The sequence below is a fragment of the Ovis aries genome, chromosome 14 (assembly GCF_016772045.2).
Source record: "Ovis aries strain OAR_USU_Benz2616 breed Rambouillet chromosome 14, ARS-UI_Ramb_v3.0, whole genome shotgun sequence".
Taxonomy (NCBI): Eukaryota; Metazoa; Chordata; class Mammalia; order Artiodactyla; family Bovidae; genus Ovis; species Ovis aries.
Window position 1 is genome coordinate 35,673,395 of NC_056067.1, and position 16,369 is coordinate 35,689,763.

The window sequence follows — 16,369 nt, forward strand, 5'->3', positions numbered from 1 at the left end:
ATATCAATAACCTCAGATATGCAGATACCACCCTTATGGCAGAAAGTGAAGAGGAACTAAAAAGCCTCTTGATGAAAGTGAAAGAGGAGAGTGAAAAAGTTGGCTTAAAGCTCAACATTCAGAAAATGAAGATCATGGCATCTGGTCCCATCACTTCATAGGAAATAGATGGGGAAACAGTGGAAACAGTGTCAGACTTTATTTTGGGGGGCTCCAAAATCATTGCAGATGGTGAGTGCAGTCAAGAAATTAAAAAACGCTTACTACTTGGAAGGAAAGTTATGACCAACCTAGATAGCATGTTGAAAAGCAGAGACTTTACTTTGCCAACAAAGGTCTATCTAGTCAAGGCTGTGGTTTTTCCAGTAGTCATGTATGGATGTGAGAGTTGAACTGTGAAGAAAGCTGAGCGCTGAAGAATTGATGCTTTTGAACTGTGGTGTTGGAGAAGACTCTGGAGAGTCCCTTGGACTGCAAGGAGATCCAACCAGTCCATTCTAAAGGAGATCAGTCCTAGGATTTCTTTGGAAGGAATGATGCTAAAACTGAAACTCTGGTACTTTGGCCACCTCATGCGAAGAGTTGACTCATTGGAAAAAACTCTGATGCTGGGAGGGATTGAGGGCAGGAGGAGAAGGGGACGACCGAGGATGAGATGGCTGGATGGCATCACTGACTTGATGGACGTGAGTCTGAGTGACCTCTGGGAGATGGTGATGGATAGGGAGGCCTGGCGTGCTGTGATCCATGGGGTCTCAAAGAGTTGGACACCACTGAGCGACTGAACTGCACTGAATAGCTGATTAACAGTGTTGTGATAGTTTGAGGTGAACAGTGGAGGGACTCAGTCACACGTACACATCATACGTGGAATCTTTCACTGTGTTGTCTGGGCTTCTCTAGTTGGGGTGCATGGATTTAGTTGCTCCACAGCATGTGGGATCTTAGTTTCCCAACCAGGGATCGAACTGTGTCGCTTGCATTGGAAGGCAGATTCTTAACCACTGAACCACCAAGGAAGTCCCTGGCCTTTTTTTTTTTTTTCCGCCTTTTGCCCCCATTTCCCACACCTTTTCCATTTCCTCCATAGTCAGCCATTGTAGATTTACTGTGCTTCTCTCACAAAGTATAAAAGGAATGTGGTTTTAATTTATATACATGGCATTGTGTTGAAAGTAGCTTACTGTTTCTTTTTTTCCTCTAACTTGGAAGATACCTCTGTAATGTAAATCACAGCCGCAGATGCTGAAAACACATAGATGAATCAACCTACAACAAGGCCCTTGTGGCCATGTCTGAAAAAGAACGTTCTTCTTCTTTTGAGGGCTGGGTCTGATTGCATGCTGGGTGCTCCAGTGTAACAATGGTGGAAGCACCAAGGGAGGACTATAAGCACAAATCCAAGTGTGGCACGTCTGGATCTTGTTAGGAACAGCACGTTTCCAGGGATAACAGAGACCTTGATCAGTATGCCCACTTCCTCTTCTCAGAGAGAGATTCCTGTCAGTTAATATTTACTTTAGAGGAGACTGTCGAATGCTCTGAATTACTAAGAAAAAGTTATGCAAATCCAGAGTAGAGTCAGGCTTAGTGATTAACTGAGCATATTCATGTTTAGGGGAGGGGTGTTTGTATTCTAGTATCATTGTCTGTAACTTATTATATGTAAATGGAACAAAAAGAGTTTAAGTGCAACCTCAACTTTTGAGGTTATCCTGGGACATGGTTATCCTGGCACCCTGATTGGAATGACTCATAAATACCTTTAAACTGTGCGTGTGCTCAGTACAGGATGGACCAGGTAAAGGTTTCAGATAGTGATCCTCACAGCTGCTAGAAGCAATGGGATTAAGGATAATGAGAAGTTTTTAATGGAGGAACTCAGCTGGGATCATCCAAACCTCCTGATAGATTTCAACATCTGCTGAAAAAGCAAGGACAGCCCAATACGACGTGCCACTTAATGTGAGAAATATTTGAGAGAGACAAGAAAGGCTGAAACAGAATCTAATCAAGCCTTAGGATCTGATTTAGATGCAATGCAGAGAATGAACAAGTTAAATGCCACAAGGAAGCAGTCAGTCAAATACAGAACATGGGAGCTCTATGTCCAATGACTGGGTTTCTTCAACAAATAATGTCAAAAAGGTGAGGGTCTTAATCTTCCATAGATTAAGGATATTAATTAAGAGACAAATCAACCAACTGTAATGTGTAGACTGCTTGAAAACAGATTTAAACAATCCAACTATAAAAAACAGCCTTGAGGCAAATAGAGAAACTTGCATATAGAATAGACATTCAGTTCAGTTCAGTCGATCAGTCGTGTCCGACTCTTTGCGACCCCATGAATCGCAGCATGCCAGGCCTCCCTGTCCATCACCAACTCCCGGAGTTCACTCAGACTCACATCCGTCGAGTCAGTGATGCCATCCAGCCATCTTATCCTCTGTCATCCTTTTCTCCTCCTGCCCCCAATCCCTCCCAGCATCAGAGTCTTTTCCAATGAGTCAACTCTTCGCATGAGGTGGCCAAAGTACTGGAGTTTCAGCTTTAGCATCATTCCTTCCAAGGAAATCCCAGGGCTGATCTCCTTCAGAATGGACTGGTTGGATCTCCTTGCAGTCCAAGGGACTCTCAAGAGTGTTTCCCAACACCACAGTTCAAAAGCATCAATTCTTTGGCACTCAGCCTTCTTCACAGTCCAACTCTCACATCCATACATGACCACGGGGAAAACCATAGCCTTGACTAGATGTTATTAAGTACTTATTATTTTTGCTAGGTGTGTTAGTGACATGATACTATAGGATTTTTGTTTTGGAAGTAAAGCCTTGGATTCTATGTTTTCCAGGCTATGTTAATATTTTAGTTTGTGGTAGCGAAACAGATGTTCAAAGCATCTATTTGGGGCAAGTTAAAGGACCAAGTCTTAATAATGTTTGCAGAGACCCTTACCCCTGGAATAAAGACCGCTCTGTATATGTAGTTCATTGCTGTGCACTTTTTAGGTCCTGAGGATAAGTCCACGATTATCCAGGACCCTTTCCTCCTTCAGTTTCTTTATTTCCCTTTCTGGGCCTTTCCATGACCTCGATAGGTAACTGGGCAGTGTATCTGTTTTTCATGCTTATGTTTCTTCTGATTCTGGTATTCCTAATAAGATGCTGCTTAACAAGATCTTCTTGGCATTTTTATTTATTTATTTATTTATTTATTTATTTTTGACTGTGTAAGACCAGAAGGAACTTTACCCTCCCTGGTACTTCCCATTAAATGCCAATAGTGCAACATATCTCCAGGTCACTGTGTCAACACAGATCTCCAAATGCTCATGGCAGGGATGCTAGGTGCCATATTGTGACCAGTTGAGAACTATTGTACCCTCTGGGAGCTGGGCTGAGAGAAACTAAAGAAATCTGATGTCTGGGACTTCCTTGGTGGTCCAGTAGTTAAGAATCAGCCTTGCAATGCAGGAAACATGGGTTCAGTTCCTGGTTGGGGAACTAAGATCCTGCTTGGCACATGCAGAGCAGCTAAGCCCAAGTACCACAACTAATGAGCCTGCACACCACGACTAGAGAGTCCACACACCGCAACGAAAGATCCCGAGTGCCACAACTAAGACCTGGAGCAGCGAAGTAAATAAATTAAAAATAAAATGAAAAACATGGCCACAAACTGTTTATAAAGAAAAGAAAGAAATCTGACATTTAAATGCTGTGTCCAGTCCTGGATTAGATTCTGAATTGGGCAGGGGTGAGTGGGGATGCTGTGAAGGACAGTTCTGAGGAAGCTGACAGTTTGAATATGTACCATGTATGAAGTGATGTTTCCTGAAATTGAAAATCAAATTATAGTTATATAAGAGAATGCCTCTGTTATTAGGAGAAAACAAACTGAGGTATTCATCAGTAAAGGAATATGGTGTCTGCAACTTGTTCGCAAATGGTTTAGCCAAACAAGAGTTTATGTCTATGTGGGCATCCACTTATGTATACAGCAAAATACTGGCAATGGGTGAATCTGGGTGAAGGGTACGTGGATGGTCCTCAAACCTTTCTGGTAGAATTCCTATAGATGTGTTTTTTTTTTTTTTTTTTTTAATGAAATAGGGAAGCAAAGTATATATCAACAACGAGGAACCTTCACCTTCTTCAGCTATCTGCTGTTTGCTGTTCCTGTTCTAAATCAGAGCTTGTGTCTTTCCAGGTATCGGATTTGGAGGGACGCTGCCAACTGGCTGGAGATTAATCCGGAAACGGGTGCCATTTCCACTCGGGCTGAGTTGGACAGAGAGGATGTAGAGCATGTGAAGAACAGCACGTACACAGCCCTCATCATAGCCACTGACAACGGTGAGGACGCCCTTACCATCGAGTGTTTGCCGTCTCCCGCTCCTAAATAGCTTACCTCCTTGCCCCTGTCCTTTTGGAGGCATGAGTTCTTTCTTTTTCTTTCATTCTTAAAGCATTCTCAAAAGAATTGTTGAAAGTGCACAGAATTTAGGTCAAGCAGAAGTTCCTTTTTACCACTCGCTCTGTAACCCCATGGGAGCCCGACAGCCTGGGCTTAGATCCTAGGACCAAAGCTTAATACCTGTGTGAACTTGAACTTATTACCTAATTTTTATGTCTCTTACCTCTTTTATCTGACAAAATGATAATACCCTATCTAGCTTAAATTTACGTAGAAGTGTTTGGAAGAGTGCCTGCTAACCTATTCTATGCTCTGTAAGGACTGCCATTTATTTGTATTATCATCACCATTAGTGAAGCGTGGCTCCTTCCAGACTCTGTGTATTCAAATATATTTATATATATATGGAAATTGGTTTATTATAAAACTGCTGTCTGATTTATAGCCTATTTTTGTTTTTATTACCAAAAAACCCCATTATCATATGTGTGTTTAATTTTTTTTCTCTTGAACATATGCCTTGAAGACGCAGAGATCTATCTTGGCACATTATAGATCTGCCTCTTTTCAGTAAAATGTTACGCGGATGATTCTTTACCAGCTGAGCTACCAGGGAAGTCCTATGTGGATATAGCATAATTTAACTGTTTGCACATAAAAAAACCCCAGGGTTGTTTCCAGTTCTCCATTATTTCTGTGAATGATAGTAAACATCCTTGTACATGCCTCTGGGGGCAAGTGTTTCCCTCAGATACATATTCAGAAGCAGAATCACTGTTAAAGAGAACTGCTAATTCCTCTGGTTAAGTCCCTTTCCCTCTCTCTCCCCAATGGACATTGTGCTTAGTGAAATAAACCAGTCACAAAATGACAAATACTGTGTGATTCCACTTAGATGAGATTTTAATGTGGTCAGATTCATAGAAACAAAGTAGAATGGTGGTTCCCAGGAACTGGAAGGGGAAATAAGAAATTGTTTAGTGGGTACAGAATTCAGTTTTGTGAGATAAAGTTATGGAGAGCTGTTTCACAGCATGTGATTATACCAACACTATTGAACTGTACATTTTAAAAATGGTTAAAATGATAAATTTCTTTAATTCACAGTTTTTTTAAGAGGTTAAAAAAAAAATCACTATAGCCACCCAGGTATAAATATTTATGGATTTGAGATATATTCCTCTGGGCTTTTTTCCTCTATGATTCCTTGAGGACCTTCCTTTTGTATTACCAAGTGCTATGTCAGGATGTGAAAGAAATACAAACAGAAATATGTACAGATCTCCAAATTTTGTTTGAAAATTGATTTGCAGTGATTTTAAAAGGTTCAACTCTGTGATAATGACCCTAAAAGCCTTAGAAGTTCAGAGACAGTGAATGAATGAGTAGGGGGCCATGAGGATTTTTTTTTCTTTAATTTATTTATTTGGCTGCATCAGGTCTTAGTTTCCGCATGTAGGCTCTTCAATCTTCCTTGTGGCATGCAGGTTTTTAATTGTGGCATGTGGGATCTAGATTCCTGACCGGGGATTAAACCCATGAACCCTGCATTGGGAGCGCAGATTCTTTGCCACTGGACCACCTGAGGAAGTACTGTGATGAGGAATCTTAAGAGTGGTTTAAAATATATATTTTTCAAGTTTCATTGAAGTATAGTTGACTTATAATGTATTAATTTTTTCTGTACAGCAGAGTGACTTAGTTATATACATATATGTTCTTTTTCATACTCTTTTCCATTATGATTCACCATAGGATACTGAACACAGCTCCCTGCGCTGTACCGTAGGACCTTGTTGTGTACCCATCCTGTATGTAATAGTTTGCGTCCGCTAATCCCAAGCTCATCTCATTCTTTCCCTTCCCTACCCACCTCCCACCCTGGCATAGAGAGGATAAATTTAATGGATGAATAAAGTTATGTATGAAGACAGAGGGAGTCCTTGGTGTGAGGAATAACTTGAGTAACTGTTATCAAAGTGAGGAATAGCAAGTCAGAGGTCTGCCCATTCAGGGTGGCCGGGGACCGGCAGGAGGGGTGGCTCTGGAGGGCAGCTTGGGGTTGGGTGCTGTAGCCCTGAAGAGCCAGGACAAGATTTGGATTCGGTCTGATGGGAGGCAGTAGGGATTCACTGATCATCCTGAGCTGTGACATTTCCTCTGTACTAGGATCTCCACCTGCCACTGGGACAGGCACCCTGCTCCTGTTCCTCGATGATGTGAATGACAATGGCCCCGTACCAGAACCCCGGGCCATGGACTTCTGCCAGAGGAATCCCGAGCCTCACATCATCAACATCGTGGATCCTGATCTCCCCCCGAACACCTCCCCCTTCACAGCAGAACTGACACATGGGGCGAGTGTCAACTGGACCGTTGAGTACAATGACCAAGGTGAGCACCAGAGTCTTCCTTATTTTGGAAACTTTGCTCTGACCCTCTGCTTCCCTTCTCCCCCGCCCTTCTGAACTTCGCTTCTCCGTATCCACTGTCACCCCTTTTAAGGTAATGTTTCCTGGTCCCTTCTGCATTTGCGACATTGAACCAAATCATCAGCATCTGAGTCTGTGACATGCTGCCCATTAAGCTGCAGCTCAAATAGCTGTCATTTTCACTTGGTTTTGGACTGTCTCTAGTTCCTTAATCATTGTAGTCTGGAATGAACTTTTTCTCTTCCAATCCCCTCACTTTTGTTGCTCCCTCCAGAACGTGAGTCTCTGATTTTGAAGCCAAAGAAAACCTTAGAGGTGGGTGACCACAAAATCAATCTCAAGCTCATAGACAACCAGAACAAAGACCAGGTGACTACACTTGATGTGCACGTATGTGACTGTGATGGGATCGTCAGCAACTGCAGGAAGCCCAAGGCCTATGCCGAAGCAGGATTGCAAGTTCCCGCCATCCTGGGGATCCTCGGAGGCGTCCTTGCTTTTCTGAGTAAGTACTGCTGGCGAGTGTTCCAGCCTTTTGCTTCTAGAATGTTAACTGTATATAGCCCCAAATCAGATGAAAACCTTGAAAATTAATTAATAGATTTTAAAGCTTATCTTAAGATAAAGAGTATGCCAAGTAATTTTTTTGCTATCATTTATTTTTAATTAAAATTTTTTTTTATGTTTTTTCATTGTGTGCTATGTGATTTTATAGTCTGTGCCCCACCCCCATAACTGAATAAGAATAATATGTACGTATCAGTAACCTTGAGGCTGACACAGTCGTGGTCACAAACTATCAATGGCTCTAACTCACTCAGAATTAAAGCCACAGTCCCACCAGAGGTCTGCACGAGGTTTCTTTGCTGACCTGGCCTTTCCTTAATCACACCAATTTGCTCCTGCTGCAAGGCCTTTATCTGGACCATTTCTGCTCCTGGAGTACTTTGCCCCAGATTTTGAGAAATGACTGATGGGTTTAAGGTCCAATTAAAGACCACACTTGAGGTCACATGTACTTGTCTACTGTGTTGTGCTGCATATATTAACTTCAGGGCCCTGAAGACATGTAAGTTGCCTAACAGCTGTCTATCCAGTCTGTGCCGGCCGCTGCTTACAGCCTTGCTGATTTGTGGCTCTCATCTCTCTCTTCCCTACTCCAGTCCTTATTCTGCTGCTTCTGCTACTTGTTCGGAGGAGAAGGGTGGTCAAAGAGCCCTTACTGCCCCCAGAAGACGACACCCGGGACAATGTGTATTACTATGATGAAGAAGGAGGTGGAGAAGAAGACCAGGTGGGTGTTGAAAACCATGGGACAAAGCTTAATGGCAGTCTCTTTATTTGGAGGAAGCAATGATTAGGAGAAGGCAGACATGTGAAATAGTTCCACGTCACTTTGTGTATTTTTAAAGACCTTACCCAAGAAAATTGATGTCATTAACCATCACCATTAATAAACATTGTTAACATTTATTTTGTTCCTGCTGTCAGATAAGTTCCATGTAATTCCTGCCTTCTTTGTCCCAGCAAAGTACACTTAAAGCCTTTGCCTCTGTCACATGTTTTAATGTCCCATTGGTCAAAGCAAGTCAAAGGATAAAGCCCCACATAAATGGATTTCTGTTCTTTTCACAGAGGATACGGTGGGAAAGGAGTGAATATTTGTTGAATAATAATCTAATAATCATACCCTTTGAAAAGTTCTTAAAACAATCTCCATCTCTTCCCACAAGTGTTCCTCACAAGGCTTTTATGTTAAATTTCCTTCCAATGCTGTTTTGGAAACTCATAGGTTGAGAACTTTCATTTCAGGAAAAAAACAAACAAACAACTAACTGCCATTTCAGATTACATTGGTACATGGTTGTAGACATCATACAGCTGACATTTAAGGCCTCATCCAGTACTATAATATGTAAACCATATATGACTCTGTGTTTATGACTGTTTCTATTTTACTCTTTACCCTGTTTTTACCTTTTTCTCTAAAGGACTTTGACTTGAGCCAGTTACATAGGGGCCTGGATGCTCGTCCTGAAGTGACTCGCAATGACGTGGCACCAACCCTCATGAGTGTGCCCCAGTACCGACCCCGCCCTGCCAATCCTGATGAAATTGGAAACTTTATTGATGAAGTAAGTAAGCACAGTCAAAAGTCAAAGCGCAATAAGCTTATCTGTAAATTTGGAGAGAGGCAACTGCGTCCAAAGTGAGAAAAAGTCTTTAGGTTCTTTCCTTTACCGTGTTTTCATCTTGCACAATCCCTGAGCTACCTCCCGTCTTCCCACCCCCCCCCCTTTTTTTTTTTTTTTTTAATTTGTGCCTCATCTAAATTTCAGAACTAATATAATAGCACTTTGAATTAGTCTTTGGGAATTTGCAAAGTCTACACTGAAAAATTGAGACTTGCTTGAAAGGATTTAATAGAATTAGGAAGGAAAAAGAGATTCAACGTAGATTCAGTTTGGTTTCACTAATGGGTCTCTTTCCCTGCATTGCACTGGGATGTAATATTAAATGTGTAATTGCAAGGCTACTCGAGGGCCAGAAAAATAGCTTCCATTCTGTATACGTCAGAAATGCATTCAGCTATAAATACCAGAACCTTAAATAGATACGATACCTTGTGCAAATAGAAGACTGAGGGAAGTAGTCCAGGCTGGAGCATCAGCTTTTTCCATCTTTCTGCTGCATGATCTATGCATGTAGATCCTTGTTCTCATGCCTCATGCTTGTTGCCTCATGATCACAAGATGGCTGCCACGCTTCCAGGCCTTGGGCCTGTTTTCCATTCAAGAAGTAGGAAAATCACAGAAGAAGACCAAAATCTTTCTAGCAAACTGTTAGGCAAGAGAGAAATTCATCCTATAGGTTATTGTTCAGGACTTTTAAGTTAATTAGCTTCAGGGAGGATGAGGAAGAAATGGTGGGATTAAGCAAAGAACCAGGGAAAATAATAGTCCAGGGGGATCTGTTTCCTTAAACTATGTTACCTGATTACTTGGTTGGTCATTGGAATGATTTTCAGGGCTGGTCTGACGGTCCACTGGCCTTCAGTGAGTCTTTATGGCTTTTAGCTTTCTAGGGAAGTTGTCATCACCTGGAAGTTGTCATCACAGCTGTGTTGGACAGGACCAAGCCAGATCCATTCTAGCACTGGGTCTTAGAGAAAACTGGGAACAGGAGTGTCCAGTTTAAACCATCCCTTTAGATACATCTGGCTCAGGTCTTTTCCTCCATTTATGTTTATTTGTGCTTATAGCTGTTTCTTAATTACAAAAGTAAAATGTTTGTTATTTTAAAAATATAAACTATGAAATGTATATAAAGAAAAGAATGCAAATCCTATGGACAGAGAATCTCATGGACAGAGGAGCCCAGTGGGTCGCAAAGAGTCGGACACGACCGAAGTGACTTAGCAAGCACACAAGACTATCCTGGTATGACTGTTTTTAGTCTCTGTCCGTTTGGATTGGCTGGCGCTCATCTCTCCTGCCTACATATAATTTACCACTTTAAACATTCTGCTACAGACTTTTTCCTTTCATTAGAAATGTGTAATGACCATCTTCTGTTCCAGTCTGTATTAAATTTACTTTGTTGGTATTCATTGCCCCTGGTGTTCTGCAGGATGGTTACATTGTTGTGTGTTGTGTGCATTTTGCTTTATTCACCAAAAGAATGTATTTTGCTTAAGATGACAGGTGTACAATTCCTCTCAATAAAAGATCCTATTGTCTTCCTTCTTTAGAACCTGAAGGCAGCTGATAGTGACCCCACTGCCCCACCCTATGACTCTCTGCTGGTGTTTGATTATGAAGGAAGTGGTTCCGAAGCTGCTAGTCTGAGCTCCCTGAACTCCTCAGAGTCAGACCAAGACCAGGACTATGACTACCTGAATGAATGGGGCAATCGCTTCAAGAAGCTGGCGGACATGTATGGAGGCGGCGAGGATGACTAAGGGACTCAGGACTGATGGGAAGAGAGATGGGTCCCTATACTCGTGTGATGGAAAATGTGGGAAACATACTCCTGGTTATTCGCCAGCTCCCTTCACTCGGGATACGTTTCTGGAGAAGAGACTGATCAGTGATAGCATAGTCCTGATTTCTACTTTATAGATCTAATCTGTGTACTAGAACGATTTAGACTTATTCCTTGAGTAATCTTTTTCCTTTCATCACTTTTGACATGGTGATGATGTCCAAAATACCCCTAAATTTTAATACTTCAAAATAATAGTTTCAGTCTCAGAAGGTTCTGCTAGAAACTTGCAGATTCCCTTAAGGGCTTTGTCTCATTTTTAAAAGGAAGGGGAGGGGTCAGTTTCCCTATTGTGTGTGTGTGTATATATATATATAAAAGTATATATATATATATATATATAAATTGTGTGCTTCTGTCCCTCCTGTCACTGCACTGATGTCCTGTGTTCTGACATCTGCTCTTACTCCTTCTGAATTCTATTACATTTCTCTGGTGCAGACATTATTGGGCTCTTTTAGGGAAAGAGGATTATGTCTTAGGCTGGCCATGTACTGAGTGGGTATTGTGTACTCTTAAGACCTTAAAGGCTTAACGGTTTTTCATTTTTACGTAATTGTGATGGGCATCTATCCAGTTAACTTGTTCTGAGTAAGGATGTTGGTCATGTGAATGTCATTACAAGGTACTTTGGTTCTAAATAGGGAGGCTGGGCCAGAAAAGGTGGTGAGTTTCAGGCGCCACTGAACTTTTTTTTTTTTTGATCGCACTGCAGGACATGGGGAATCTTAGTTCCCTGACTAGGGGTCAGACCTGCGTCCCTTAACAGGGGAATCGAGGATTCTTAATCACTGGACCACCAGGGAAATCCCACTACTAGGCTTCTAATGTTTATTTATCTCTAAAACAAGAGTGATATATTCCAGGACTTAGAATAGTGCCTAAAGTGCTGTAGCCAAAGACAGAAGCTGGCAAGAGGGCACAGCAGAGGGCAAGTGTGAAAAATGGGCTTGGAGATGGCAGGGGCAGTTGTCACTAAGCCTGGCAATTGAGCCAACTGAGGCTGAAGACAGTTGAGGTGGCTCTACCTCCACCCCCCTGGAAATTCTGAACTAGAGGAATCTCAACATGTATTTGCCAGGATCCTTGGACCCAAAGCACAGAATCCCCGAGCCCGCTTTTGTTGGTATTTATAGAAAATGCTAGCTGGTCTGGACACATTTGCCCCAAATTTCAGCTATGAAACTTGAGAATATTTTTCAAATCCAATTTGTTTTTCCTTTGCAGAGGAAGAAAACACTCACTGAAAGGGTGTTAGCAAAGGAAGGTGGGGGTAGGGAGTACATTAATTTGGATCTTCTTTTAGTTGAAATGCATCTTTTAAGAAAATTTTGACAACCATAGACAAGAATTTAATCTGAATTACTTCCCTACCTATCAACTGTTTTTAGAAGAAAAGGAACATCTCCCAACCACTTCTTAGAACTGTCTTGATTTTTCAGCAATTTAAACTCTAATGTAGTTCTACATAGAGAATGTCACTATAGTTTTGAGTGTAATATGTGTATGGGTGCAGACAATTTTGTATTTTCTTTGGGAGTGGAAAAGGAAAGCAATTCAAGCTGCAAAAATTATTCTTATTTGTTTTTTTATAAATTTTATTAAAGAATTTTGTTACACCATTGTCAAACTTCTTTTATTTGATTGCACAATCCCAGGTCAGACAAATGGTAGGTAAGCTCATTCAAAACATGGAGAGCGAAGCTTCATATTAAAATATCTATTCCTGAACTTTGTGTCATTCTGTTGGGGCTGAATAGGGGGAAAGGGAAACTGTGTTTCTAAGGTCAGTTTATTTGAAGGATATCCATCCATGTGGCATGTGATGTGGCTTGTGGTGAAACCAATAAAATCTCTTTGTCAGGGGGAAGCTACTGTGGGTTGCACAGAGGGATAGAAAGAAGCAAGGCTGGGGTTTCCCTGGCAGTCCAGTGGCTAACACTCTGTGCTGCCAATGCAGGAGGCTTGAGTTTGATCCTTGGTCAGGAAACTAGATCCCACATGCTGCAACTAAAGATCCCACCTGCCACAACTAAGACCTGGTGCAGCCAAATAAATAAATATTTTTTGAAAAATGTAGTTTCCAGTTTAAAGGTGTTTTAGCAGGTTTTATTTAAGGAAGAGATGAAGATCCAGGTGCAATTTATTAAGCATTCCTTGTGTGGCAGACATTGCTAAATACTTGAGAACAGTATCACTTTGATTCCCCAAGATAGCCTCGTGGAAATGATTCTGTTACCTTTGAGAGTAGGAAATGGCTGTGATGACATAGGGCTGGAGTCCAGAGAAATGGGAGTGACTAGGAAGGGGCCTGACTCACGGAGGAGAGAGTTAAATGAACCATTTCTTCCCCCAGTGGCATGGTCTTGCATATGAACACATCCCATTTCCCAAGGCTTTCAGCAGCTAGGTACTGAAGAGCAGTCATCAGTCATGACGTCAGGCTAACTCAAAGGATCTCAAAAAGAAGCAGGACAGCCTCTTGGGCGCAGTCTCACAGAGTGGGTGTTGGAGCCGGTTGTGGCAATGGTAGGCGAGGTTAGTGACTTTTAATGAAAGGAGAGGCAGGCATGGTAGTCTTGCCCTCAGAAACATTGTCCTTGATTTCCAGCATGCCATTCCCTGGTGGCTCAGATGGTAAAGCGTCTGCCTGCAATGCGGGAGACCCGGGTTCAATCCCTGGGTTGGGAAGATCCCCTGGAGAAGGAAATGGCAACCCACTCCAGCACTCATGCCTGGAAAATTCCATGGATGGAGAAGCCGGGTGGGCTACAGTCCATGGGGGTAGCAAAGAGTCGGACACTACCGAGCGACTTCACTTTCACTTTCTTTCAGACAATATGAATTTTGAATGTCCCACCAGGATTTCTGTAAGTGGAAAAGTTGTTAGTGATGATATATCTCCAACCCATTCTGTTTTACATATTAACACAATTCTGATGTGGCACGATTTTAACAAACACTGAATTTTCCAGGGATGTCTGAATAGAGCAAAGAGAGAAGGCAATGGCACCCCACTCCAGTACTCTTGCCTGGAAAATCCCATGGATGGAGGAGCCTGGTGGGCTGCAGTCCATGGGGTCGCACAGAGTCGGACACGCTGAAGCGACTTAGCAGCAGCAGTAGTACTTAGTCCATTTAAGAAATCATATCAAGAACAATATTTGCAGCTATTTGCAATAGGTGTGTGTGTGTAGCAGTTTTTAAATATCACTGAAGTGAAGTGAAGTCGCTCAGTCGTGTCCGACTCTTTGCAACCCCATGGACTGGAGCCCACCAGGCTCCTCAGTCCACGGGATTTTCCAGGCATGAATACTGGAGTGGGTTGCCATTTCCTTCTCCAGGGGATCTTCCCGACCCAGGGATCGAACCCGGGGCTCCCACATTGTAGGCAGACGCTTTACCGTCTGAACTACCAGGGAAGCACAAATATCACTACTGAAGAAGTTAAACAATTTGAGTATTATTTTACATACCGAACTTCATTATAAGAAGGTGCAGCATCTGATTACTTCACTACTTCAGTGTTTTGATGACCAATTGTTTTCATACTGAATAAAATTCATATTATTTTATAAACTACTTCTCATCCTTTATACAGAAGTTAATCACGTTGAGTTTCTCAAATCGTGCACGTTGACAGTTTGCGTTAGCTATTTTTACTTCCCCTACCCCAAGGAAATACAGCTGGCGAGAGAAAAACATTTTTTCCCAAAGGGGGCGTTCCCAGCCGAGTCGATCCCGCCCCTAGTGCGTCGGCCACGCGCCACCCGGCAGCGGCACCGTTCCGCTAAGGCGCATGCGCAGCTCGCCAGTAGAGCTTTGCGCTTCAGTCATGGCGGCGGTCAGTCAGGCTGCTGGCATCAGGGTTCTGGAAAAGTGTGGTCTGGAGCAGATTTTGGAGGCGTTGAAGCTGCTGCTGAGCCCGGGAGGTGAGAGGACGGAATTCGGCGCCGGGCTGCACCTGGGGCCTTTGGGCAGGGTCTGTCCAGCGTCATTTTACCCTTGAGGAAACCGAGGTTCAAGGAGGGATGGGAACCGTTGAATATTGATACTAGCCGAAGTATCTCGAGCGGTTACCTTGGGCCAGGCACTGTGTTAAGCACCGTGGGTACGTGTTCTCATCCGTCCTTACTGCAGCTCTGTGAGGACTGCAACCACAGCCTCAGAGAGTCTCCCAGAGCTGCCTCAAAGAGGTCCGAGCTTCTTGAGAGCGCAGGATCTGATGTGGACACTGGACATTTGTACAGAGTGCCAAGGAGTCCAGAGAAAGGAAGCAGTGACGTTTGAGCTGCGTTTGGGGGAGAGGATTTAGAGATTTACAGTCAGTTTTAATCTTTCCCAGTTTAGAATCAGAAGGGACCTTGGGAGTGGTGTAGCCTGGCACTCAAAGGATCCTTTTACTCCTGAGGATACCCCTGGCTCATCAAAGAGAATAAATAACCTGATCAAGATCAGATGGTCAGGTTAGAGGCAGAACACGAACTTAGAACCGAAGTCTACCGAACCCTCTTGTCAGACCAAAGCAGATTATTCAGTATGGAGCCTCTGATGTTATCTGGAGCTTTGGGGAAGATACATATGAAATAGGGCCCTACTTTAAATTAGAGTGTACAATTTGGAGGAAGGGGTTTGTAGGGTGAGGAAGGTAAGGTACGGGAAGATTATGTTCCCAGTCTCACATTTTGAGATTCCCCCACCTCCACCCCAAACTTAGAAAAGTCGGGAAACAGTAAGTGTATCGTACTAGGGGCAAGTGAAAGCTAGTAGGGGGAATTCCCTGCCAGTCCAGTGGTTAGGACTCCCTGGTTTCACTGTGGAGGGCCCCAGTCAATCCCTGGTGGGGGAACTAAGATCCACCAGCTGAGAATTATGAGCAAAAAGGAAAAAAAAAAAAAAAAAAAAAAACTGAGTGCCTGCTAAGTGTCAACCCCTATAGTGTGCTATTTATGTATGGATCTTTTTATCCTCACAACAATTCCATGATTTAGGTATTACTTGTATTCCATTTTACAGATGAAGGAACCAAGGCTCAGGTATATTGGAAATCGCCCAATGCCAATCTCCTAAGTTGGTAGAGTTAGGATTTGAATTTCAGATGCCTTCAACTGTAGTATGGAACTATATATACTACTTTGCCACAGTGAAGAATTAAACTGCAAAATACATTTTTAACTTGTTAGTGGAGAGGTTGCTTGTCTAGCAACTACAACTATCTAGAACATTAGTGAGGACAGGGATTAAATAAGTTAAATAGTCTGGAAGTAGTCATCTGTCACAAAGCACACACACTTCGTTTTTGGAAGACCCTCTCTAACTCTCAGAGCATGTGGTGGAGTTTCTACATGTATTCATTTAGCTTAAGAGAAATCAAGCATTATTATTTGAAAAAGAATAATTTGGTAAAATGATATTATTTTCACAGAAAGACTCGGTTATGTTGTGTGAATAGGTTATGTTGTGTGAATCTTTCT

At 42.5% G+C, this 16,369-nt stretch overlaps 2 protein-coding genes across 6 annotated transcripts in view; both read left to right on the top strand.

The window, feature by feature from the left end:
* Positions 1–12,519, top strand: part of CDH1 (cadherin 1) — a 71,883-nt gene extending 59,364 nt beyond the window's left edge. The window contains exons 11-16 of the mRNA XM_027978118.2: positions 4,213–4,358; positions 6,589–6,813; positions 7,126–7,356; positions 8,015–8,145; positions 8,843–8,986; positions 10,603–12,519. Coding sequence (XP_027833919.1) covers positions 4,213–4,358; positions 6,589–6,813; positions 7,126–7,356; positions 8,015–8,145; positions 8,843–8,986; positions 10,603–10,812 — 1,087 coding nt within the window. The 3' untranslated portion in view covers positions 10,813–12,519. The remainder of the gene's footprint in view (positions 1–4,212; positions 4,359–6,588; positions 6,814–7,125; positions 7,357–8,014; positions 8,146–8,842; positions 8,987–10,602) is intronic.
* Positions 12,520–14,708: 2,189 nt separating this feature from the next.
* The window catches only part of HAS3 (hyaluronan synthase 3), a 206,598-nt gene continuing 204,937 nt past the window's right edge, over positions 14,709–16,369 (top strand). For all 5 annotated transcript variants that reach the window (XM_060398429.1, XM_060398431.1, XM_060398430.1 and 2 more), the window contains exon 1: positions 14,709–14,827. In XM_060398429.1, the coding sequence (XP_060254412.1) occupies positions 14,731–14,827 (97 nt within the window). In that variant the 5' untranslated portion in view covers positions 14,709–14,730. The remainder of the gene's footprint in view (positions 14,828–16,369) is intronic.